The 22,677-nt window shown below is 39.8% G+C and overlaps 6 protein-coding genes across 13 annotated transcripts in view; 3 read left to right on the top strand and 3 right to left on the bottom strand.

The window, feature by feature from the left end:
- Positions 1 to 12,252, top strand: part of LOC117609945 (dynein regulatory complex subunit 7) — an 80,635-nt gene extending 68,383 nt beyond the window's left edge. For all 5 annotated transcript variants that reach the window (XM_034336736.2, XM_034336735.2, XM_034336737.2 and 2 more), the window contains 9 exons: positions 8,810 to 9,166; positions 9,232 to 9,646; positions 9,721 to 9,978; positions 10,039 to 10,195; positions 10,280 to 10,346; positions 10,414 to 10,626; positions 11,495 to 11,707; positions 11,777 to 12,010; positions 12,070 to 12,252. In XM_034336736.2, coding sequence (XP_034192627.1) covers positions 8,810 to 9,166; positions 9,232 to 9,646; positions 9,721 to 9,978; positions 10,039 to 10,195; positions 10,280 to 10,346; positions 10,414 to 10,626; positions 11,495 to 11,707; positions 11,777 to 12,010; positions 12,070 to 12,252 — 2,097 coding nt within the window. The remainder of the gene's footprint in view (positions 1 to 8,809; positions 9,167 to 9,231; positions 9,647 to 9,720; positions 9,979 to 10,038; positions 10,196 to 10,279; positions 10,347 to 10,413; positions 10,627 to 11,494; positions 11,708 to 11,776; positions 12,011 to 12,069) is intronic.
- Bili (FERM domain-containing protein 8 Bili) lies at positions 10,738 to 13,997 on the bottom strand. 2 transcript variants are annotated; one of them, XM_034336744.2, is made up of 6 exons: positions 13,856 to 13,997; positions 13,350 to 13,790; positions 12,838 to 13,292; positions 12,606 to 12,764; positions 12,361 to 12,532; positions 10,738 to 12,299 (listed from the first exon to the last, which is right to left on the bottom strand). In XM_034336744.2, the coding sequence occupies exons 1-6, from the start codon at positions 13,920 to 13,922 to the stop codon at positions 12,259 to 12,261; spliced, it is 1,335 nt and encodes a 444-aa protein (XP_034192635.1). In that variant the 5' UTR covers positions 13,923 to 13,997; the 3' UTR covers positions 10,738 to 12,258. The 2 variants fall into 2 exon arrangements, with proteins under 2 accessions (XP_034192635.1, XP_034192634.1); XM_034336743.2 differs by having other exon boundaries at positions 10,738 to 12,532.
- Positions 13,998 to 14,438: 441 nt separating this feature from the next.
- LOC117609952 (eukaryotic initiation factor 4A-III) lies at positions 14,439 to 16,241 on the bottom strand. The gene is made up of 5 exons (XM_034336752.2): positions 16,063 to 16,241; positions 15,646 to 15,981; positions 15,349 to 15,571; positions 15,028 to 15,282; positions 14,439 to 14,936 (listed from the first exon to the last, which is right to left on the bottom strand). The coding sequence occupies exons 1-5, from the start codon at positions 16,205 to 16,207 to the stop codon at positions 14,684 to 14,686; spliced, it is 1,212 nt and encodes a 403-aa protein (XP_034192643.1). The 5' UTR covers positions 16,208 to 16,241; the 3' UTR covers positions 14,439 to 14,683.
- A 14-nt stretch (positions 16,242 to 16,255) lies between these two features.
- On the top strand, positions 16,256 to 17,454 carry LOC117609956 (uncharacterized). Its single transcript, XM_034336757.2, has 2 exons — positions 16,256 to 16,902; positions 16,980 to 17,454. The coding sequence occupies exons 1-2, from the start codon at positions 16,517 to 16,519 to the stop codon at positions 17,344 to 17,346; spliced, it is 753 nt and encodes a 250-aa protein (XP_034192648.1). The 5' UTR covers positions 16,256 to 16,516; the 3' UTR covers positions 17,347 to 17,454.
- Positions 17,455 to 17,464: 10 nt separating this feature from the next.
- LOC117609955 (uncharacterized) lies at positions 17,465 to 18,774 on the bottom strand. Its single transcript, XM_034336756.2, has 3 exons — positions 18,497 to 18,774; positions 17,925 to 18,427; positions 17,465 to 17,863 (listed from the first exon to the last, which is right to left on the bottom strand). Exons 1-3 carry the CDS (start codon positions 18,638 to 18,640, stop codon positions 17,593 to 17,595), a joined length of 918 nt encoding a protein of 305 aa, XP_034192647.1. The 5' UTR covers positions 18,641 to 18,774; the 3' UTR covers positions 17,465 to 17,592.
- A 159-nt stretch (positions 18,775 to 18,933) lies between these two features.
- H (transcriptional corepressor hairless) lies at positions 18,934 to 22,515 on the top strand. Of its 3 annotated transcripts, none has more exons than XM_034336754.2 (4): positions 18,934 to 19,405; positions 19,872 to 20,321; positions 20,392 to 21,195; positions 21,277 to 22,515. In XM_034336754.2, the coding sequence occupies exons 2-4, from the start codon at positions 19,979 to 19,981 to the stop codon at positions 21,309 to 21,311; spliced, it is 1,182 nt and encodes a 393-aa protein (XP_034192645.1). In that variant the 5' UTR covers positions 18,934 to 19,405; positions 19,872 to 19,978; the 3' UTR covers positions 21,312 to 22,515. The 3 variants fall into 3 exon arrangements, with proteins under 3 accessions (XP_034192645.1, XP_034192644.1, XP_076547255.1); XM_034336753.2 differs by having other exon boundaries at positions 18,934 to 19,668; XM_076691140.1 differs by lacking the exon at positions 18,934 to 19,405 and having other exon boundaries at positions 19,691 to 20,321.
- Positions 22,516 to 22,677: the final 162 nt, after the last annotated feature.

The raw sequence follows: 22,677 nt of genomic DNA, 5'->3' as shown, positions 1-22,677 counted from the left end.
CCTAAAGCACGCTGCAATTTTCACTCGACGAACCGTTCTACTCGCGCCTTGTAATTTTATCCGGAGCGAGGATACCGCGACCGAGTAGCGGCTTCGTCGGAAATTTATAAATATCCCTGCACGGTGAAATAAACTGCGGTCCATTGATTTTCACGCTAAAACCTATGGGCAGTTATGTAAGATTTTCGTATAAAACGTTTCGTAGTAAATGTTATAATTTTTGCGTAATCGTCGTTCAAAGCGAAATTGTTACTTTTGACCCCGATCTCTCCCGTGTTGCAACGGCAACTCGTCCTCTTCCCTCGCAGCGATGTCTCGTTATCTGCCCTCCGGTCCTTCTCGCGCACTTTTATCTCTGTCCTCCACCTTCTCCGCGCTAGCGCTCCCTTCCCGTTCTCAATTTAACCGCGATAATTCGTTTCGCTTCGTTGCCAACGGAAAAATCCTTCAGACCGTTCTACTATCCGAGGAGGGAAATATTAACAGGTGCATAGGTTACGCCGGAATGTTCGAGGTTTCATAAATGAACTTCACGAGTTTGACGGTGTCCGACGAAAGTTCGTATATGTTCGGGGATCGATAAGCAAACGAAGACACGGAGTCATCGATAGCCGTCCGAAAGCCGTTCGCATCCAAGGCTGAAATTGGCGGCATAAAGTTCTTGTTTACGCGGGATATGTTGTGTATCGTGAAAAGCTATGACGTTACGCGCTGCGACGACGCGTTTAACGTGACACCTCGATGACGTTACTCTTGCAACCACCCACCAGTTATCCCCGTTAACGCGTTAACTCGCGAAGACAAAAAGTATAGAATCTTCGAAATACCGCGCCCGGCCAACTGTGTCACAGTCTCCGTCAACTCCTTCGAAAGTCTTTAATCCGTCCTAGTAGTCACGAGCGCGAAAACTTTAATCAGTTGGCAAAGTTTGTTCGATTTCACTGTCCGTGGCTCAGTTTATTCACCGACTTGAAGACGTACAGTTTTGACGTTTTGGTCAATCTAGCGATACAAAAATGTTGCGTCAAAGAAATACAAATTACCGTTGGTTTTATTGGTTTTTTTTATTAATCAAAGACATGATGTAATTGGGCAAAATTGATTTTTATGCCGCAAAATTGGCCAAACTTGACACTGTACGACGATTCGGTAAGATGCGATGTTTTTCCGGAGCATTCGGATCGTTTCGTTTGGGAAGGATGTAAATATGATAGAGGAGGATTGTTTTGAACGAACGAGGTGTTCCTCACCAACATCCTCGAGAATTAGTCACCTCGAGCACCCTTAATTCGATTACTCGTCGATCTTACGAACACTCCGTTTCCTTCGCTACTCTTCTCCGTCGCTCTTTCCGTTCCCTGCCACCGCTAACTGCCTTTCTATGTACCAAATCGAACGGGCGCCATCAATTTCAGGTAAGTGCACCAAGGGAGGGCATTCCGCGCCAGTGATTTCACAATAAACCCTCTTTGTTTTAGCCGGCCTGTGTGTATCCGAATTAGGTGATCGGTTATTAGAAAACTGTGACGATTTTCTCTCATTCCGTGGCGATCGAGTCAGCTATCCGCCGATAAGTTGGCGTATTAAGGGAAATTTATGCGGAGCAAGGTACAGGTGTAACTACGCGTATCAGTATCGTAATTACGCTGCTCGAAAGTTGGTGTGCCGAGTCTCGGCGACCAATAAAGTAAATTGTATCGTGGCCCAGCGGAAATAATGATAATTAACGACGATCGAGGACGCGAGGTTCCGAGAGGTCTCGGCTTTTAAGGGCCTTCAAGAAACCGATCCGTTCGCCAACGCTCCCGACAAAGAAACGTTACTCTAGCCACATCCCCGTTCTCGGACTTTACGCCCGGGGAACCCATCGCGTGCATCGTCGCCATCATCTTCGACGTATACATAATTTCGTTCGGTCCCTCCCTAATCGAGCTCTGCCCCCCTTAACTCTCCCTCGCTCTCTGTCTCTGTATTCCCTCGTTATTCGTCGTCGTCGCCGTCGCCGTCGCCGCCACCGTCCCCTGTTTTCTCGCATCAGGTGCGTCACGAAGCTCTCGTAGTGCCCCGAGGCATCGATTTCGTCGTTCGCGTTGCACTCTTGGTCGCCTTGATACGTCCGGTCGCATCGGTTCGCAACGAAAGCCTTCATCTTCTCCCCCTCCTACCCTCCAGCGTGTCGTTTGCGTCCGCTATCCGACAGGTCGTTAATTTGAAAGCACGATGCCGATGGTCTTTCGACGGTTACCGCGTCACGAAAGACGCTGTTTTCTAGACACTTTTAACACCTAGACGCGAAGAAGCGTAGAACCGTAGGATAAGTAGGGGTGAAGGTAGAAGAAGAAGAAGAAGGTGGAGAAAACGGGGTGGTTCGAGAGGGGTGCTGGACGAAGGATGGACCGAGGGTGAAGCAGGCGGTGGAGAGGAGGGGAGGGTTTCGTGGAAGGTGGCAGCAGAGGGTGTAGAATGAGTCGTCGGCAGGGGGTGTAGGAGGGTGATGGTGGTGAAGGGTGGCCGATGCTGGCGGACGGGTGGAGAGCGAAGAGAGAAGAAGGGTGGATTGGGGGGACGCCTAGCTGGAAACGCGTCGGTTCGCCGGCACACTAAGTATAGGCGTCCTCGCGACGCCGGCCGTCAATATACCACCCCTAACTAACCCCCCGGGGGGTCTGTGGGTGTTACTAGCTGGTAGAAGCGAGACCGAGGGAGGAAAGAACGGGAGGACGGAGCGTTGGTGCGAGAGACGGTTGGCGAGAAAGGAGGCGCGACAAGGAAGAAAATAGCTGGACGGATACGATGGCAACGAAGATGGAGGAAACGCTAGGAGGGTGAGTTGCTTCTGCACGAGGGATCGTCGCCGTCGCCGACGTCGTCGTCGTCGTCGTCGTCGTCGTCGTCGTCGTCGTCCTCGTCGTCGTCGTCGACGTTGTCGTCGTTCTCCACGTCGACATTCTGGTCGTTGTGTGCGCAAGGGTAGGTGGGCACCATCCGACCATCCTATCCCATCCTATCCTCCTGACGCTATCCTATCCTGGCGTAGCTTAGTTTAGCTTAGGGCCCTGCCATCCGGGAGGCTGCTGCCGTCAGAGGGAAAGAGGGAGAGAAGGACGATAAGAGGAACGGAGAGGAATAGATATCGTGTGACGAGGGTGAAACGAAGAGGATACCGGTAAACGAAGATAGATAGATAGATAGAGAGAGAGGAATAGAAGGAGAAGGAAGATAGGACGGGTATAGGGTTGGTGGTAGGACATTGCGGATATATTCGCCTCTATCCAGCGAACCGGCCTTCTCCGCGCACAGCGTAGCAGCATCCTCTTCGGCGTTTCTCTCTCCTGGCTATCCTGCGACGTAATCAGCGAGAGAACCACCACCCACACTCCGACAACCAGCCCAACCACCCACCATCGACCCCTTTCTCTGCTCCACCTCCACCTCCTCCTCCTCCGCGTCTCGCGTCTCACCGCGACCACCTACACCAACCCCCTTCGTTCGCGTCCGCTTTGCGCTACCCCTCGGCATCCCTTACTGGCTGCCGTGGCATGCATCTATCCGGACGTCTATCTACCTATCTATCTCGATGCACTGGGTGTCCGCCCGAAAACCGACTCCCATTTCTCTCCTCCCGTAAATTTGACCATCCCACCTCTAACGCTGCCTCTGCCTCTGCCTCTGCCTCTGCTGACGATACGCCGCGCGGACTCGGACCCCTGATGGGATCGTAGCAAACCCGAGATTCTTAATGGCGATCGCAGTTCAAGATACTCGCCTAATTTTCGACGAAACCCTGTGGACCCTCGCCTAGACGATATCGCGCGACGCCGATTCTAGGAAAAACTTTCTCTCCACGAATATCGACGCGATATTCCGATACGAATTCTCCATCTCAACGAGAGGATAATTAATCTAATTAAGACAGGTGATTCGTAACTTTCTGAATCACGCGTGTTCTTTGGAAACAATCGTTCGGAACGTGGAGGAGGACCGTTTCATTGAATGAATCCCTCTGTCTTTTTCTTCCTCCCTTATTCTATCTTCTTTTGAATACGTACTTTTTATTTTCGGTGAGAGAGGACAGCGTTGATTTCATTCACAAGTATTCACGGTACTTCATAAGGTCCAACCTGACGATCCTTAACGGTCCTTCACCTTATTTAACGTCAGTCTCTGAAAAGTGCTTAAAGTTCCTTTTAACGGGGAAACTTGCTCCATAAACGAACAGCGCGAAGTAACCACCCTCGGCCGTTTCAGATTAGAGAAAGAATCTCGAGCAAAGTTTTCGCATCGATAAAAAAAAAAGAAAGAAAGGGAAATCTTCAAACAATAACACTCGACCGTATCGTTGAATCGTCTTGTTTACGATCGACTTAACGATTCGACGCTTCGAATTAATTACCGTCCTCGTGTTCGTTTAACATTCTTAAAGACGGGAGAAAGAAAAAGGAGGAAAGAATACGATTCAATTTATCGAAAAAAAATTTTCGGAACATGGTGCTTTAAAAGATTTGCATAATTTCCGGCTCGTATCGTACGGTCGACAATCAGGCGTAATAAAGGAGAAACAAGTTTTTCCATTGGCGGCACTGGAATCGCAGGTAATTATGGAAGGTGAGCGAGGACGAATGACCGTGTGGGAATACGGCTCGGTGTACACGTGTATCTGCTATTGTGATATGGATGTTAATAGGTTAGGGGGTCTCCGGAGAATGTGGGGTGAATCACGATTTCGATAAGGGTTTATATTCCTCCCCCTTCTCCATTCTTGCTTTCCTTCCTCTTCTGTTCGCCTACCACCTCCTCTTCTTCCTCTTCCTCTTTCACCTCGCTCTATTCGTCGTTCGGTTCTCCGTCTCTCCCCTTATCATCATCCCTCTCTTCCTCTTTCTGCGTTACAACCGCGCTGGCCGTGCCGTGCCGGGGAACTCCCTGCTGCCACGCCGTTCCGTTCCGTTTCTCCCTCTTCTTCCGCCAGTCGCTCATTGAAAACCGGCTCTAGGGCTTCCACCGTAGCACGGGTTTGCACGTATATGGGTGCTTCTCTCCGCTGCGCTCGTGTTCCACGCGTGTTTATACACATACACCGATAATACTCGGATGAGAGTCACGCGTGTACGTATACGTAGGTTACTTTATAGCACCGACGTCAGAAACACGTGTACGGCTCGTTAGAGCACACCGAGCCTCTACTCGTCGCGTGCTTACGTATCCGCCGGTATTTGTAACGATCGAGCGTCGACGAGAGGGCCAGCTTTAGCCAACACTTTTTCGCCAAACATTAATCTGAACTCATAAACACGCTCTCGCCTTGATCCATCGGCTCTGTTTTTTTTTTCTCTCTCCTCCCTGCTCCGAGGATTATCGCGTCTTGAGCGTCGCGCCGTGTCGCGACGTTGAGAACCCGACCGAACGGCGTTTACTGATGATCGATACCGGCCACCGGTATTGATTATCGGATTTAGCTAAACCGCGCTTCGCTAAATTTCGAAAGGTTATTTTTGTCATTCATTTGTTAAATTCATTGATATCCTTAACCCTTTGACGGGCACATTTTTCTTCCGAACAAATTATTGAAATCAAAGGTTATCTAAGAGTTTTTGGACACCACGAGGGTGTGGGTCATCTCAAGGTCGTAACATAGATCTATTTCTTAAAATTCAGCTGGGGATAATTATTTTAATTATAAACGTCGGTAATTCTTGCCCCTTGACCCTCCAACTTTATCTGGCATCGCGAAAACAAATAGAAGACGCCTGGGCGAAGTTTAAAACTAAACTTGCGCCGGTATTTCCACTCTTCGTTCTACACAAGCAACCGGTATAATCCGTTCAGTCGTTCGGACCAAGTTACGACGAACTTGCTTCTCGCTGTCCTACGAGTAGAAAGTATTCGAAACAGCTGTTACGTAAATAGCGACTATTAATGCGAAGGTTCGACGGAATTTTCAATGACATCGATGGCCATTTTCGCAATGAAAACGATTGCTTCTTTTTTTTTTCTTGCTTAGAATCGAGTCAAGACAGATTTTGCTTATGAAATATCGGTCAAAGATAGCCGCGGTTGATGTCGATGCTTGTCGGACCGGCGTTTACGTCATTCGGCATCGAGGAATACGCGGTGACCATAAAGAAAGCGCTGGTTTTTTAGCAATGATTGTCGAGGAACTATCGGAAACCAGTTCTGTATCGCGATGCTTATCGCGAACGAGATTTTATAGCGACGCTAGCGATAACTCAAGATTTAGGGAGAATCTAAAACGTATGACAAAAACTTTCGAAATTTTACCTTACGTTTAATCATTTTCACGAACCGTGAATACCTATCGCGGATTATGTAACTGGCGATCTATACATAACTAAGTTGAATTGGAGCGAAGCCGTCCTCGTTAACGATTAAATAGAGACGGTGCGCATCTCCTTGATATATCAGCCAGCTAACCGCAGCTCATAAAAACATCGATGTCTCGATACCGACTTCTTTTTCCCGTGATCGTAACGTTTCAAATAAGCTGGAGACGCGGTAAGAGCATCGATCGGTAATATCTGATATTTTCAAGGTTCGCGTTTAACCGTGTTCGCGCCCCTTGAAAAGCAACCCCTTTCGACGAGGCGGATACGGTTCGCGGAGTTTGGTTCGGTAGTTTTCCGTCCACCGCGTACACGACGGGCATCGCGGCCTGTTCGGTACTTTGGTACGGTTTGCAGGGCATGTAAACCGTGTAGGTGTAAACCGGAGAGGCACGGTGGTGTTCGTGTAGGGCACCCTCCACCTCCTAGCTGAGAGACGCACACAGAGAACCGGTGAAACATCTAGCCAAGGTATATAGAGGTAGCAGGGACTAGGTACTATCTAGTATCTAGTAATACCGGGTACTAGGTACGTACGCGCCGCGGACGCCAAATAGTGGTTCGCATATTCAGAGAGATAGCGACGTCGCTCGGTGCGATCGCCCCTGATTTAGGCCTCGTTCCCTACCTCCCTCCCGACCTCTTTCTCTCTCTCCTTCTCTATTTCTGTCGTCCTCTCTCTCTCTCTGTCCCTCTTGCTCTTCATCCCTCCTTTCCTTCGCCCTCGGTCGTTTCATCTCCCAACGCGCGCCAACACACTGGAACCACGGTATATCCGCGCGTGTACGTTCATCCGTACACATAGAACAGGGTACACATAGCACTCTGGTCGCGTCCACGGATAACGTTCTCGATACGACGGCCAGCGTCGAGCACGACATCGAGGCGTCCCGAAAAGCGCTATCTCGCGGCACCCTGCTCGAAGCCGACCAATCAGCGCTTCGATCCACGCTTTCGACCGTCGCGCTTTGATCATGTACCCTACGACTGATACCCACGAGCATCGTCTCGGCGTAAATCACGTTCCCTCTCGGTCCTCTTCCGTGAACGTACATCCACGGAATTATCGATACCGTGTATCATGAAATTCAACGATTTTTGTCCATTTCAGATATCGCTCCTCCACGTTCTAGAAATTTTTCTCATTAGGAGGTCTGTCGCAGTAATTCAAGCGTTCGATAAAGAACAGCTAGTCGATATCGGTCTATTCCCTTTAAACCGTTCCGTAGGTCGAGGAAACCTTTGAATTTTCTTCGCGGAGAATAAACTTTAAGTATGTTTCACGCGATGTTTAAACGTCGATGGTTCGTCGTAATTGAATTCGATGAATAATAATGAAATCATTTAGAGCGGGAAGAAGGAAAACGTATAATTTCCTAGTAAGGTAAAGTTGAATTCTATAGAGATACTTTTATCGTTGCGGCGCGTGTCATATATCTCGCGATATTCGCCCCGGAGACGACTTCGTTGAGGATATAAATTATCGTGCGAGACGTAAGTTGATGGTTGAGAAACACTGAGCGCAGCTGCCGCGGCGGCGGTATCTCCGCGTTGTCTGCTACCTCACACCCTCGTCTTGCGTCCCACGTGGGTGCCGGTCGAAGGGGTCGCGCGGAACGATGGTGACGTGCAGGGCAAGCGAGTAAGCGAGGGACGCGAGGGTTGGGTAACGGCGATGGGCGAGGAAGCAAGACCGAGGGTGCCGGAGGGTAAGGGAAAGGGGCAAGGATAGGGTGAGGTTAGCTTGGGTGGACAGAGGGGGCGGAAGTGGGTGAAGGGATCGAGGGATAGCCGCGCCACCCACTGACCATCTCTGCCTTACCCTGGCGCAGGCTACGTTCTCGCAAAAAACGACTACCTTCTCCCGTTCCAAGACACGAAAGGGCGAGGCGCCCCTTCGATCATTTCAGGCTACCTCCAGGCCCTTCTTACAAATTTACTCAAAATTAACCAACTTTCTAATACTCCCATAATCTCTTGTCTCTTATTTTTTCTTAAGCGATAACACTTTTACCGTAATCACTCTTTATTACGTATCTCACGGTACGCATCATTTGTTTGTTTTTCGGTTACCGTGTCTTTTACGGTACCTGCTTATACCCATCGTACGGTGCAGTAAATTGTACGCATAGATCATAATACAGTGACGTAGGTCAGGGACCGAGAATACACACGGGCCGCCACGTGCTCGCCAGTGTGTATTTCAATGTGTACTCTCCGCGTATGGATGATTATTAGCTATGTGTGCAATGTATTTACTCTTTAGTACTGTTATTATTACTACTTCTGTGTTTTCACTTGAAACTAACTGCTCGGTTCTTTCATAACTTACCTACACTTGATAGAATGAGTTTTCTGCTTTACCACTTACTGCATACAGTACCGTGTATTACCTTGTGAGATTCCATTGCAATTTTCTGCTTTATCTACTATCAGTGTATAACTCTTAGATATTTTTCTGTTTGCAGCCCAAGCACCTGCGATCACCAACATGGGTACAGAAATTTCAAAAGGGCAATTGCTTCGAATGCGCAACATTTCTCACGAGCCTCCTATTAGGACGAGGGTACAATGCGTTTGTGGTAAGCGGTTATGCATCCAGGGAGCAAACCCTGTGTGATCTTACCAGAACCACCAGCCCCTATTTGCCGCACCCAGAGAAGCATGCCCCTGCACCACTGGAGACCGAACAACTTTGTAGATACGAACTTAAATTACCTACGGCATATGACAGTGAATTTTTATTAAAACTTGAACAAGAAGAGGAACAGAAGTTGCAAGAGAAATTGAGGCTGGAAGAAGAAGAGCAACGGAGATTGATTGAAGTAATTAGTTTATAGTGATACGTGTAACATATTTTGTTATTCTTTTTTAAGAAAAATTAATTTAGGATTTAGAACAGCCTTCGATCGATGAATATTATGGACACAGAATACATGCTTGGGTAGTAATCTTGCCAGAATCAGGAGGACTATGGGGTCACGAGATTTCTTCACCACTTTTCGTAGAACCAACAACTGGTGTATACTATGAAGCAACAGATGGTAATACTGCCCAATTTTATTTAGGCATAGAAAGTATATGGAATGACCAGAATTATTGGGTAAACATGCAACCTTCAAAATCCTGTATATACATAAAATGGGATTTAACAAAAGTTGAACTATGGGAACATTTGCTTCCTGGAGAACCATGGGCAATGCGTGGAATGGGAGAGGAGATTGATCTTGATTCTATAGTATCTGAAGAGAAACACTTAGACATGCCACCCTCGTATGTTAACGAAATAAGTATTAGCGAACAAAGTGTGTAAAATTGTTTGTCAGTTGATGTAAACATTTTTCAGCATACACTGTTGTATTTGTATTTTCTGTTCCAGATTATGAAAAACGATATCCAAATGGTATGAAAAAAATATCTTATAAAAAAATGAAAGTTGAATTGTACGCACCGTATGTTCAAATTGATGGACTGATACAAAGGATTACCGTATACGATGATTACGAGTACATCACTCCTGCTGAAGTGTACGAGTACTATGCGAACAGGTCGGACAGTCTTTTGGAATGTCAAAAAAATTTAATCAACGATTCTGTTGTTGATTATTATGGAAGAGGACGAATAGATCAATGCAAAGGTGCAGTTTGATAATAGATACACTGGTTTGTCATGTTCATCATAAATGAAACTTTAACAGAACACCGATACTTCGGTGATGGTTCCAATACAGTGGATACCGAGCGGATCATAGATTTCTATCATATCGCACGGTACGACGGGCTATCGCGAATCGAAATGCATCCAGATTATTTTACACAATACTTCATCGACCGTGATGATCTTCTGTATTATCGGTAAGAGGTAAATTGCGACTGAATAAATTAAAATATTTATTATATTAACATTGAACAATGATGAAATGATGATATTAAAAACAGGCACGTTGAATTTTCTCGGGAAAGAAAGACATCTTTGTCAGACGATATACATTATCGACAGATTTCGGTAAGGTAGAATTTAATACGACGTACAGCGAGCAATTAAATATATTAAGCTCGAATTAAATTTTTAGAAAATTATCGAAAAATTTAACAGAAATGAAAAAGTCGAAGCAAATAAAGACATAGCGATTAGGGAGTTCGCAATTGGTGACAATGAAATACGACTTTCTTATCATTATAATCCAGGACAGTATTCCAGAGCTACCCGAATGTTCGTTAAACCACCACTACCAGAAAGAGGAGAACGACTCGTTCTCAATCCTACGATGACTCAAGGATACACTGTGAGATTTTCTTATTTTTTCTCAATTAAACTTGTGACGGGTTACCGCTAAGTCCCGGGGTTCTGACGAATGCTAGTTCTATTCTAATCTTATAGTTAAGGCTACGGGTCCTACGCGTCCTTACAGTCTAAAATATGTCTAGAGACATATCCTTACGGATAACGACTTATAGCTAACTTGCTTAATACTAACTGCTTAATACTAACTCTAACTTTATACTAACTACTTAATACTAACTACTTAATACTAATGGCTTAATACTAACGCGACGCGGTTCGATCACGGTACGGCTTGTTTGCCGTATGGCTCGGCGCTGCAGTCCGGCACCACGGTGTAAGCCGAAGTGCAGCACCGAGCGTCGGAGGCACGGGATGTCTAGCATTCGGTGCTAGATGTCCCTGGGCGGACGGCCGCAATCGCAAACCCGCCTAACCCCGACAATCAAGAAGACCGTGGCTCCGGTCGACGTTCGGATGACGTATACGTCCGATCCTGCAGTCGGAAAGCCGCTCGAAAAAAACCTGGCACTTGCCAGCGGAAAATGCAGGACATATCGCAGTCCGCAATCCGTAGTCACAACTCGTCCACCGAACGCTGCTGAAGGAAGCGTTAGAATTTCCAAAAAATAGTAGATGATCTTTCCCACTGTAGCGCATGCATGGGATGTCGCTCGGAGAGTCGATCCAATCGTAGTCAGTTCGCGGCGCGGTATATAATTACTCGCGAGGCCATTTGCCTCGCGAGTTCGCGATGCGCGCGGTCGCCATCTGGCGGCGGTGTTCGTACTCGCGGCGCGTGCCGGCGGGACCTGCGGTTTCGCGGCCTCGATCTCCTCACAAACTTATAATTTATATGGTTTTCTTTCTAGCCCATGGATGAACATGTTAGAGCTCTTGATGTATTTTATGAACTAGAGAAGCAGTTGAAGGAAGAGGATCAGACCGTGTCGTATGTTAGAAGTACCGAAGTCGAAATATCCTTTTTTCTAAGAACTAAAAACAATGAGTACTTGACTCCGGTGCTATTAATATCTGCATATGATAAATATAGAGAGGAGGAATCAGCAACTGATCTACCCACGGTATGAAAAGTATATATCTGTATACTATTCTTTTAATATTAATACTAATGTGTACAATTACGAACACAGAGCGAATGGACACGCGTACAAAGTCAAACAGATCTAGAAGATATGGATTATTTGAAACCATACTTGGCCCGTATAGGGAATCCAGGCGAGATATCCACGCTTCATGCCTATACAATAAAATACGAATGTCTCAACGATTACAAACAGCTACTCGTAAATAGAGCGAATAAGATTTTAAGTAAATTTGAAGAGTACACGCAAGATCTTGAGAGGCTACAAACATCATTAGTGCAGGTTAAAGATTTTTCATATTCATTTGTTACAAAATATACATGATACAATACTTTTTACAGAGCGAGTTGAGTCGCGAAGAAGAGGAAAAAATATTAGAAAAGATGGATGAGATCAATTTCATTTTGCAGACTTTAGAAACTAGATTAAATCGTCACAAAGATTTAGTTCCAAAACGCTATAAAATGTTAATGGATTATCTACAACAAAATCCATATCTTACAATACTTGAACTTGATTTGTAAATATATCTATTGAAAAGACCAAGAACCCATTTGTCCGATACATCGACCTGAAATGAATTTTAAATACAATTTTAATGAATTGAGTTCTAATAATCTTAGCAATATTACCTTCGTCGTCAAAAGTAGCCAACGTAAATTTGCTAAGTTTATTAGTAAAACTCCCGGTAGTAGAACCTATCGAGTGATCTATTAAACGATCAGTATTTGCCACATCGCCGTTAGCTCCATGGCGACGATGTTCCTCGGCAAAACCAGAAATTAACGTATCCATCATTATTGCCTGAAAGAAAAATAAATTTTCAATCTAATCATTCCTTAATCATCATTACTATTTTACCAAAAATGAATCATACTTGTCTTGAGAATACTTGTAGTATTTTATAAACGCGTGCTCCATTCTCTCGAACAGGAAATTGTAAAAACAAACAAGGCAGGCAGTCCAAATTACCCTCGTCAGATGGTTTTGCCATTTCCCAACTCATCTCTGAATAACGTAGACCTAATAATAAACTCTGCAGGAAAAAGTTTTTTTTTTTAATATATCACATGTGATCATCAGTTATAATATAGATTTTGATTTCTTACACATTGCATATCATCAACAATGTAAATACCCGATGAATTAATAGCTATGAGAACATGCATATCACGGTTTGTGATCCACGATGCAAGACCTCTTACAGGACGTTCGATTTGTCCCTGAAAGAAAGCTGCACCATAACAGGGTAAGCTCCAACAAAACTCTAGGTATTTTCTGATAAGTTTCCTCGAATTTGTATTAGTTCCTGTGTGATTAGGTATTCGTTTATATTGTTCAAGGAGACGAGCCTCGGGAGCACCTTTTCCTCCTACCAAACCTAATCCAAGACCTAGACCCAATAATAGACTAGGAGAAGTATAATGATGAGGTAAAAACCGACCACGGTGTCTTCTGAAAAAAGCTAAGGTATGACTTTGTGGATTATATGGTCCTAATTCAATGCGTGCTTGCAACGCTCCTAAACTGGCATATCGTGCTTGCCCTTCGCATGGATAACGTCCTGAAACATGTTGACATAAAGTACTATATTAATTCTAACTTCAACGAGATTGCTTACCTTGTAAAACATTATTTCTAGCTTCTGCATATAATAATTCCAATACTTTAGCTTCTTTTATTTGCTCCTCGTCTGCTCTAGAAAGAAATACGTTTCTTCGAAGGCATAGTAAGGGTTCTTCATCAGTGTCTTCTGTTTCAGAGCTATACTTTTTCACTAAACGATTCCACTTTGTAGCCAATTCGATAGGCTTGTGATTTGGTCTTAGTTGAACTTCAAGCTTCGAAGAACAAAGCCACAAGGCAAAGACTGTTTGACCAGTAGGTAATGGGGTTCTTGCCAATCCTAGCTCTGCTTCAGACTGTATCATAGTAAGAATTTGATGTGCAGTAGAATTCTGTTCTATGTCCATTGTTAGAAAAACTTCGGTCATCAGATATACAGCTATTCGAACGATAGATCTTCCAACATTTAAATACTGGGACTGGTTTACCATCGGTGCTAAATCAAGTAGTATTAGAATCAAATAAAATATCATTTTTTATGTAAATGATGTTGTTACTTACAAGCCGATGTATGTCCCCTTCGAACAGGTTGCCCTCGACGAATTGTACAATCTTCTTGTGTATCCATGATTTTTAATTTGTTATCTACTTACAGTGTTCCGTTAACATTGTATTTTACTTCGTTAATCGTTCCGTATATTTTATCTTCATTCTTAAATATTGTTATTGAACCAAGTACTAGGTGTTTCATCATATAATCGTTCCCATGAATGATATTGATCACCACTTCACATATTGAATAGTATGAATACTAGTTAGAATTAAAATGTCCTTTATTTCAACAGGACAAATCAACTCTCGCGATAAATCGTAATTAATTTTCGAAAGATACTAAACCAAAACACTGCTCTGCTGCCATCTAAATCCGAGAACCAATTTATTGATTATTTCACCTCAACAGTAACAGATCTTCGTGGTCTTTCTTTTCAATAAAATAAAATGAAACATGTTTTTAATGTATTATATATTATTTATTAAACTATATTAATAGTATGATAAATACTATGTAACATTTTCATTAAATCTAGTACTTAAACTTAAATACATTAAATATAGTGTTGTTTATTACAACACAAGATGTTCACTTCTCTGTTACGTTATTAATTATAAATTTTTTTATTATTTGTATTATTACATTCTTTTACATTACTTTTAGAAATTGAACATTTAACTGCAAAAATGCATTTGTTTTATACTTTATAAAAGTAATGTACCTCTTATAAGAGTAATGTCACTCCGAAAATCAATTTTTCTTTTATTATTAAAAAAATATAGTGAAAACAGAACTGAAGGAAAAAATCTTATTTAATACAATGATAAGTATTAAGATTATATTAAGTCAGCTACATTCATAGGCATCTCGTCAATTTGCGTTGAATAATATTGTTCGATATCCCGAAGAATTCGAATGTCATCGGTTTTCACAAAGTTGATCGAAACGCCTTTCCTTCCAAAACGACCTGAACGACCTATTCTATGGATATATAACTCACGGTTGTTGGGTAGATCGTAATTGATTACGAGAGATACTTGCTGTACGTCTATTCCTCTTGCCCAAACATCGGTTGTGATTAAAACACGGCTGTACGATAAAAAAAACCAAAGCAATATTAATTTAAAATTCGATTTACAACATAATCATACATTATATATGTTTAGAAAACTCTCGTCACCTTTGGCCAGAACGAAATTCTTTCATTATGTTATCCCTCTCTTTTTGAGGCATATCACCATGCATAGAACAGACTGTAAAATTGGCCTCTCTCATTTTTTCAGTTAGCCAATCTACCTTACGTTTAGTATTGCAAAATATTACTGCTTGTGTGATTGTTAATGTGTCATACAAATCACATAATGTATCAAATTTCCATTCTTCCCTTTCAACAGCAACAAAGAATTGTTTGATTCCTTCCAATGTCAATTCATCACTGCAAAATTTAACGAATTAATTGAAATAAATTATTCGTTTTAAATCTAATAAAAACTGAACTTACCGTTTAACAAGAATACGAATAGGATCTGTCATAAATTTACTTGTCATTTCTAGAATTTCATGGGGTAATGTGGCAGATACTAATACAACTTGTGTTGCTGGTGGCAAATATCTATATACATCATAAATTTGTTCTTTGAATCCTTTATTTAACATTTCATCTGATTCATCAAGAACCAGCATTTTTATTGCTCTGGTTCTTAGGACACGTCTTTTTATCATGTCTGAAAATATCACAAAGCTATTAGCTTTATTTACTTGTACACAAGTAAATGAATATTTTATACAAATAAATTACCAAATACTCTTCCAGGTGTGCCTGATACAACATGTTGCCCATAATCTAACTTCCTGATATCTTCACCAAGATTGGTGCCTCCAATACAAGCATGGCATTGAACATTCATAAAATCTCCCAAAGCCAGAATAACTTTCTGAATCTGAGTTGCCAATTCCCTTGTAGGAGATAAAACTAATACTTGTGTTTCTCTAACTTGTGTATCTAAGGATTGTAATATGGCAATTGAGAATGTTGCTGTCTTTCCTGTACCAGACTGAGCCTGTGCAATTACATCCCGTCCTTTCATTATCGGTTTGATTGACCGTTGTTGAATAGCCGATGGTTTTTCAAAGCCTACGAATAAAATTAAAGAGTAAAATGAACGGTAAGATATGGAAAACAAGGTTATTACAAAATACAGAATTCCAACGATACCATAGGCATAAATTCCACGTAGCAACTCATCTCTAAGTCCCATATTATCAAACGTTGGAATAACTTCGACATCTTCACTGGTTTCAAATTCAACATTTGATAAATCTTCTGTTTGGGCAACACGACGTGACTTTACTTCCGCCATTTTCGTTAATAACTTGAATTTATGCCTTGAAAATGGACGCCATCTACTCTGTCCTAACAGAAATATGTGAAACACTTCGCATTGCACCAGTGACCGGCATACTTACAAAAAATATTTCTAACTTAAAACTATGGTTTAAAACTGTGATTCTTTTTAATCTCGTACACATTATGTTACATTTATTACAAAAAATGTGTTTCTAAGTTTATAAAAATATACTGTTGGTATTTTTAGTAAAAAAGATAGAGGAAGCGTTTGAATCAGGTTATGTATTTGTATACAACAATTTGAAGAAAGAAAGAAATCAAAATGAATATTAATGTGACACTTGATGAACGTTTGACAAGTAACAGTTGCGTGAAACTCGTAATTGAATTACTAAAATATATCTTATATCAGAAACAGCAAATACCATTTACATATGATTCATTAAATCAGCTACAAATGAAAATCACTGATAGAAATTTGTCTTCTATAAAATCTTTATTAAATTCCTTAAAGAATACATCAGAGCAATTGAATTCACAATTCCATCTTAAAGGATGTAAAATCAAGGAAATTGCTATACTTATCGGTGCTACTATAATATCACCAAGATTACATGTTAGAGTGGAATTTCCCTCTGATGTTCTTAGTAGTCAAGATCATCATGAATATAAACATGCTTCTAGGAAACCTCTTTTAAATTTAATGAGGTCAGTAAAATGAATATTTATGGAATAATATATTACATTGTTATTACTGTTGTTCAAATATAATAAAATATTTTCAGATCAATGTTGGAATGTTCAGAGTTTCAAGATGCTTTGACTTCACCATTACATCCTACAAATACTTTTGTACTGATACAAAAGAGCGATAGTAATGCAATATCAGAATTCTTTTTACCTAAACCACAGTATATACCTCCAATACATACTTCTAATTATTTTGTAATTAAGTTGCAACATAGTGATCAAGTCAAAGTAGATTGTAATTGTATAGATTTAGTAAAAGTTTATAATGAAGTATCAGACTGCAACACTAATAAAGGTAGGGACATTCAATTGTTAAATAATTCAAATGGAAATAATACACATTCTCCTTACTGCTGGTATCAATCTAAAGAAGTAATTAAAGGATTCAAATTTATAAGATGACCATAAATATATTAGTGTAACTATAGGCAATTGAAATAGCATATTTTTTACTATCATGAAATATCAGTGTTGAAAAGAAGTATATTACTATTAATAGATTTATTGTTATAATGTAGAAAATACGTTAATCATAATGTTACAAACATATGACTAATTGCAAATATATATAGATTATGTTTTAAAATTTTTATATACTGATATGTACATTGATCATACTTATACTGATAAATACAATTTGTACTAAAACTACTTTTTCTTTCTGTCTTTTTCGTCATTATCTTTTGTTGTTTTGTCTTGATTAACAGTGTCTAAAATATTGAGTGGTAGCTTATAAATTGTAACTTTTAAAATCCTAAAATCAACGATTATTAGTATTCTCATTATCAGTATTATTAGTCCTCCAATCCAACTCCACGTCATTATGATTGAAAACAACTGCAGCCATAATAATGTTTTGCACATATCATAATGATGAAAATTAGACATTTCTACATATGATTGTATGATGTCACATTCACTGCAAATTTATTGTTAAAATAGTATGTTAAAAATATAGTAAAGTAACTTGTATCCAATACCTTACATCCTTTAATTCAATGGTAGATTGATATATTTCAGAGAAAACATTTTTTATATTTTTATTAAATTCCTTAAGCCCTTGTTGAAAATTGTAGTTTGCATACATAGACATTATTGTAAACAAAAAGTTAACTAATACTGCAGGAAAGACAATTCTCCATGGGCTTTCATATCTACACATCAATATAATATTGATTACATAAGTTTTTATTAATTTTTGATTAATAATGTAAGTTACAGGTACTTGCATTGCCACATTATATCCACCTTTCCCACACATAAAGAAAAAGGTAAACCATGTAATTCCAAGTATGCAAGATAAAAAACATGTTATTAAATATATGTTACATTTATGTACAAATTCGGAGTCCATAACAACATATTTCCACCAGTCTGTATAATTTGACCTAATTTCATACAGCTCAGGGATATCATTTAGATCTGCTTTTGCCAGTATAATAAATTTTGCCCAGAGCAAACAATCGCCTCCAAAACCGCCTTGCTATCAAAGTTTTACAATAAGATAATGGATTTTATATTTTAGATATAATAAAATTGTAATTAATTATACCCATAATATATAGAATAAAACACTACAAATATATCCGCTGATCGTACATAAAAGATAAAGAAACATTTGTATATATTTCCACAGCGCGGAAATTTCATCCATATCACGCTCAATTAATTCTTGATATTCTTCTAAAAGTTGCATGTTGTATGCTTAAGTATAATATCCATAGTTAAAATGATTTCGCGCCAAACTTCATCCATACCAAGAGACATGAATCTGATTGGTTTGCTCATAGCAAGCAAAATTCAAACGACAATAGGACGGAATTTCAATTACCAAATCGTTATTACATTGCAGTGTTAATTTTTCTGGTGGAGAAATATCTAAAATCTGAGCCGAATTTATAATAAAATGAATCAATTGAAATATTGAAATATGGATTAAAAGTGATAGGAGAAACTAGCTTTTCTGAGTATTAAGCATAGTAGATTCAATATAACTCTGTGGTTTAAAGGAAGTGTTGCAGACCGATCGTGGGAGTTGGACCAAGAAACGGAGGAACGCGCGGACCGCGAACCGCCACAGTGTTGTCGACAAGAAGGATACACGAAGGCGAGAAATTCTTGTTTTTTTTTTTACATCCGAACAGCGAAAATCACGAGGAAAACGATGGTGGATGCACGTTCTAAAGGGTCATCGAACGAATAAACTCAACTGCTGTGGACACGTAAACCATTCGTGGGTGAAGTGAAACACATGTGTCGGCCAAACCGTGTTTTCCACTCTAGAGTGTCCGTCCCGTGTTTGATCCGTGAAAATCTCACGTTTAGAAAGCCAACTTGTATTTCAGTTACAATAATCTTGAGAAAATTAACGTGTTTGAGTTTAAACACGTCGATTAATGTGATGAGTTGCTTCTTCGAAATGGAATAAAACTTATTGCAGAAGGCGGCAGTGCGTGGGTGGGTGGGTGTCTAGCGATTGCCACTCATGTACATAAAATTCCTTTTGGAATTTTGCACAAAATGTTGCTATCGGACTAATGATAGTGTACTTTTATATTCAGTGTTATTCTGTTCAATTGATATGTATTAATTGGCACATTATTCATGCAAATCTTTTTAGACATAAGAAAAAAAATATCAGTTAAATTTCACATCAACGCTGTTCTTGCTGTCAATTATATTTGGCTAGTGTCAGTTTGACAGTTTTAAATAAATAACATGAATGTAATTATGCTTCTAAATTGTTATATATATTATTACTATCGAAAGGAACATATATAATTAACTAATATTGACATTATTGTGAATAGTTTCCTTTTGATTGTATATCTGATATTTTGTTCTATACAATTATTTGGTAAAAAATGCTTACCTTAAACTTTGAAATGAAAGTACTTTAGCAGGTCTCTATCAATTATCATTCACAGCTTTAAGAGAAGGACCTTATAGTCCTGCCTCTTTTTATAAACTGATATTAAGAGGCTAAAGTATGAAAGGTCAAGCGGAGAAAAATGGATATCGGTAAAGTGTCAGCATGCGTGAGAAGTCAGCAGAATGTCATGCTCACGCAGGTCACGTGAGGGGCACAACAGAAATGTGCTCACGTGATCCTTCTACATTGCATTCAACCCTTACCAAGGCAAATGGTAAAAATTCAAGCCCGCAATCAACTCATCATTCAGAAGCACATATCGACAGCAATTTACTTCCGACACCCGGTGGAAGATTAAAATTTTTTAAAGATGGAAAATTTATTTTGGAACTTTCCCACCGTAGAGATGGAGAAAGAACCACATGGTTTCCAGTCCCAAAGAAAACATTTTGGCCACCAGCCAGTACAACTCCAAATAGGCAAGAGAGTTCAACATCTCTTAGTGGTAAGTTTATAAGTATGCAGTATCTATTTCCTATGAAATTGAACAATTCTAATCCTACCGATATTTCCAGTTTCTGATGATAATTCATCAGTTCAGTCAAGTCCTTGGCAAAGAGATCATTGTTGGAAACAAGCAAACCCAAGACGTAGGATATCTACAGAGTTCAATTTTTATTATTATAGGAACCCAAGAAATCGTTTGTGCGCGCATCCTCGCTTGATCGCAAGAAAGCGTAGACGTCCACTAGATCCTACTTCTTTGTTACTTGTTCCAGAATCGGTAACAAATTATACTAAACCGATACGTAAAGCAAACGGTACACCAACAGGAAAGGTTTTAAACCTAATTATCGACAAATTGGCGCGTCTGCTAGATCCTAATGTTGTTTCACCTCGCAAACGTATTTTACGCGAATTAGAAAAAGTTTCGTTGGAAGATCAGGCATCGAAACGACGTGCAACACCACAGCCTGTATGTACAACAACTGCTCCTACTTCTTCACCAAAACAATTATCGTCGTACAGTATAACAAGTATATTGGGAGAAGACAAACCAAGTCACGAACAAGGTTTTCTGAGGAATTTATTGAAACCAGACGATAGACAAACTGCGAAATACTCATCAAGTAACTCATATCCGAGGGTACGAATGGAACCGTATATTGGTACAACCAATACACCTCTGCAGCATCCGCTTTACGGTGTACCAATGTTACCTCCTGGACCATACAGAGCTCCTTTATGGATGCATTATCCATCACCCGTCCATTATCCACCTCCTATGCCATTATATGCACCACCACCACCTCATCCCCCATCTCCTCCAGTTCATCATTACAAAGACTATAGGGAACAAACTCTCACACCTCCTTCAGGTATATGTTAAAAAATATATTTCAAATGTATTGAACATCGTAATGAACACTAATTTCATTTTTTCCTGCTGTATTTTATAGATATGCCTCTAAATCTGTCGAAGCATGCGGGTTGAATCTCAGGATCCTAAAAGTTGGTGCCTTATAAATGGACAAAACTGCGTAAACACTGCCCGTGCAACGACAATGCGATATATTAGTATTTTTTTATTCGTTAACAGTAGTATCATAGTAAGTAGAAATATGCAACCAGAAAAACAAAGTCTGGGTGCTATTCTTGTACATATAAATGCATAAACTGTCTAAGTTGGCATAGGTATTTTATATTAATATTAAATTAAATCATGAGTAGTATTATACAATTTTTATTGTAATTAATATCATGTATGTAATACATAATTGAAAATATGTATGTTGCATAATCTTTTACTTCGTGTATTTTCATTGTTCTTTGTTAAATTACAGAAATTGTATTTTTTTTCACAATTCTTTTACTACAGAAGTTGCATAAATGTGTTCACATTTTCACGTATTAATAACGTATCAAGTTCGATGTTCGTTTGTTAATTACTTTTACTACTCATGATTCAGATACCACCATGAAAAAATGGAGCATGCTCTCACCTTGCGCATCTCACTTATACATTATCTTGTTATTCTTACTAACGTTACTGTCATTATTATCATTAATAAATGAAACGACTATTCATTTTAAAAGATTCATAAGAAAGACATAGAATTATGTACAGAACAGATTATTACCTATATTTAGTATAAATAATTATTCCTACGAATAGTAATATGATAATAAATTTAGATTGATAGCATCCACAACAGTATACATTTATTTATATAATATTAGTAAACAAAACAAAATTGCTTGGTAAAGACCGTGGGGTGTGCCTTAAATGATTACCTAAATTGCAACAAACTAAATTATAAACATTTTCATGAGTATGTACTATTGCTACTATTACTACTATTACTACTATTAGTACTGTGTATATATGAATATAACTTTACGTTACGTATTTGCATCAAATCGACATTCGTCACTATTTATTGTTAGTCAGGCGCATTACCAAACATTTTTCACAAAGGCAAGCTCACACAGGCTCTACAAACTAGTGAGTAATTTTAATTATTCATTTATATACTTTTTTTATTAATTGAAACAGATGAAATATGTGACTGCGCGCAAGCAATTGTATAGAAAGACTAATTTCGTAAATATATAAATATTTCATATACTATACGAGAACTTTTCATTTATTGTCACGTTATATGTGTTTTTATGTTTATCCGGTTTTATAAGATTTCTTTTATTGTAAATATATTTAAATCCGAAGTAAATTTATATTTATTCAATAAAAAATAACTAAGGTATATGATTTTTAATATTTGCAATACTATCCGTTAAGTTTAATCACCTTTATGTAAATACCTTCAATAAGTATTACGATAGAGATCTTAATTAGTAAT

The sequence above is a fragment of the Osmia lignaria genome, chromosome 12 (genome assembly GCF_051020975.1).
Source record: "Osmia lignaria lignaria isolate PbOS001 chromosome 12, iyOsmLign1, whole genome shotgun sequence".
Lineage (NCBI taxonomy): Eukaryota > Metazoa > Arthropoda > Insecta > Hymenoptera > Megachilidae > Osmia > Osmia lignaria.
This window is presented reverse-complemented; position numbering and strand designations above follow the sequence as displayed.

Excerpts from the sequence above, each read along its gene's own strand:
- Bili (XM_034336743.2), bottom strand. The coding sequence starts at position 13,922 with ATGGATACACAAGAAGATTGTACAATTCGTCGAGGGCAACCTGTTCGA. Across the intron at positions 13,791-13,855 it reads AAGGGGACATACATCGGCTT|CACCGATGGTAAACCAGTCC; the intron begins GTAAGTAACAAC and ends TACTTGATTTAG. Across the intron at positions 13,293-13,349 it reads TAGAAATAATGTTTTACAAG|GACGTTATCCATGCGAAGGG; the intron begins GTAAGCAATCTC and ends AACATGTTTCAG.
- LOC117609952 (XM_034336752.2), bottom strand. The coding sequence starts at position 16,207 with ATGGCGGAAGTAAAGTCACGTCGTGTTGCCCAAACAGAAGATTTATCA. Across the intron at positions 15,982-16,062 it reads ACGTGGAATTTATGCCTATG|GCTTTGAAAAACCATCGGCT; the intron begins GTATCGTTGGAA and ends TTTTATTCGTAG. Across the intron at positions 15,572-15,645 it reads CACACCTGGAAGAGTATTTG|ACATGATAAAAAGACGTGTC; the intron begins GTAATTTATTTG and ends TGATATTTTCAG.
- LOC117609956 (XM_034336757.2), top strand. The coding sequence starts at position 16,517 with ATGAATATTAATGTGACACTTGATGAACGTTTGACAAGTAACAGTTGC. Across the intron at positions 16,903-16,979 it reads CCTCTTTTAAATTTAATGAG|ATCAATGTTGGAATGTTCAG; the intron begins GTCAGTAAAATG and ends AAATATTTTCAG.
- LOC117609955 (XM_034336756.2), bottom strand. The coding sequence starts at position 18,640 with ATGCAACTTTTAGAAGAATATCAAGAATTAATTGAGCGTGATATGGAT. Across the intron at positions 18,428-18,496 it reads TTTTATTCTATATATTATGG|CAAGGCGGTTTTGGAGGCGA; the intron begins GTATAATTAATT and ends AAACTTTGATAG. Across the intron at positions 17,864-17,924 it reads ATTGAATTAAAGGATGTAAG|TGAATGTGACATCATACAAT; the intron begins GTATTGGATACA and ends ATAAATTTGCAG.
- H (XM_034336754.2), top strand. The coding sequence starts at position 19,979 with ATGCGTGAGAAGTCAGCAGAATGTCATGCTCACGCAGGTCACGTGAGG. Across the intron at positions 20,322-20,391 it reads GAGTTCAACATCTCTTAGTG|TTTCTGATGATAATTCATCA; the intron begins GTAAGTTTATAA and ends CGATATTTCCAG. Across the intron at positions 21,196-21,276 it reads AACTCTCACACCTCCTTCAG|ATATGCCTCTAAATCTGTCG; the intron begins GTATATGTTAAA and ends TGTATTTTATAG.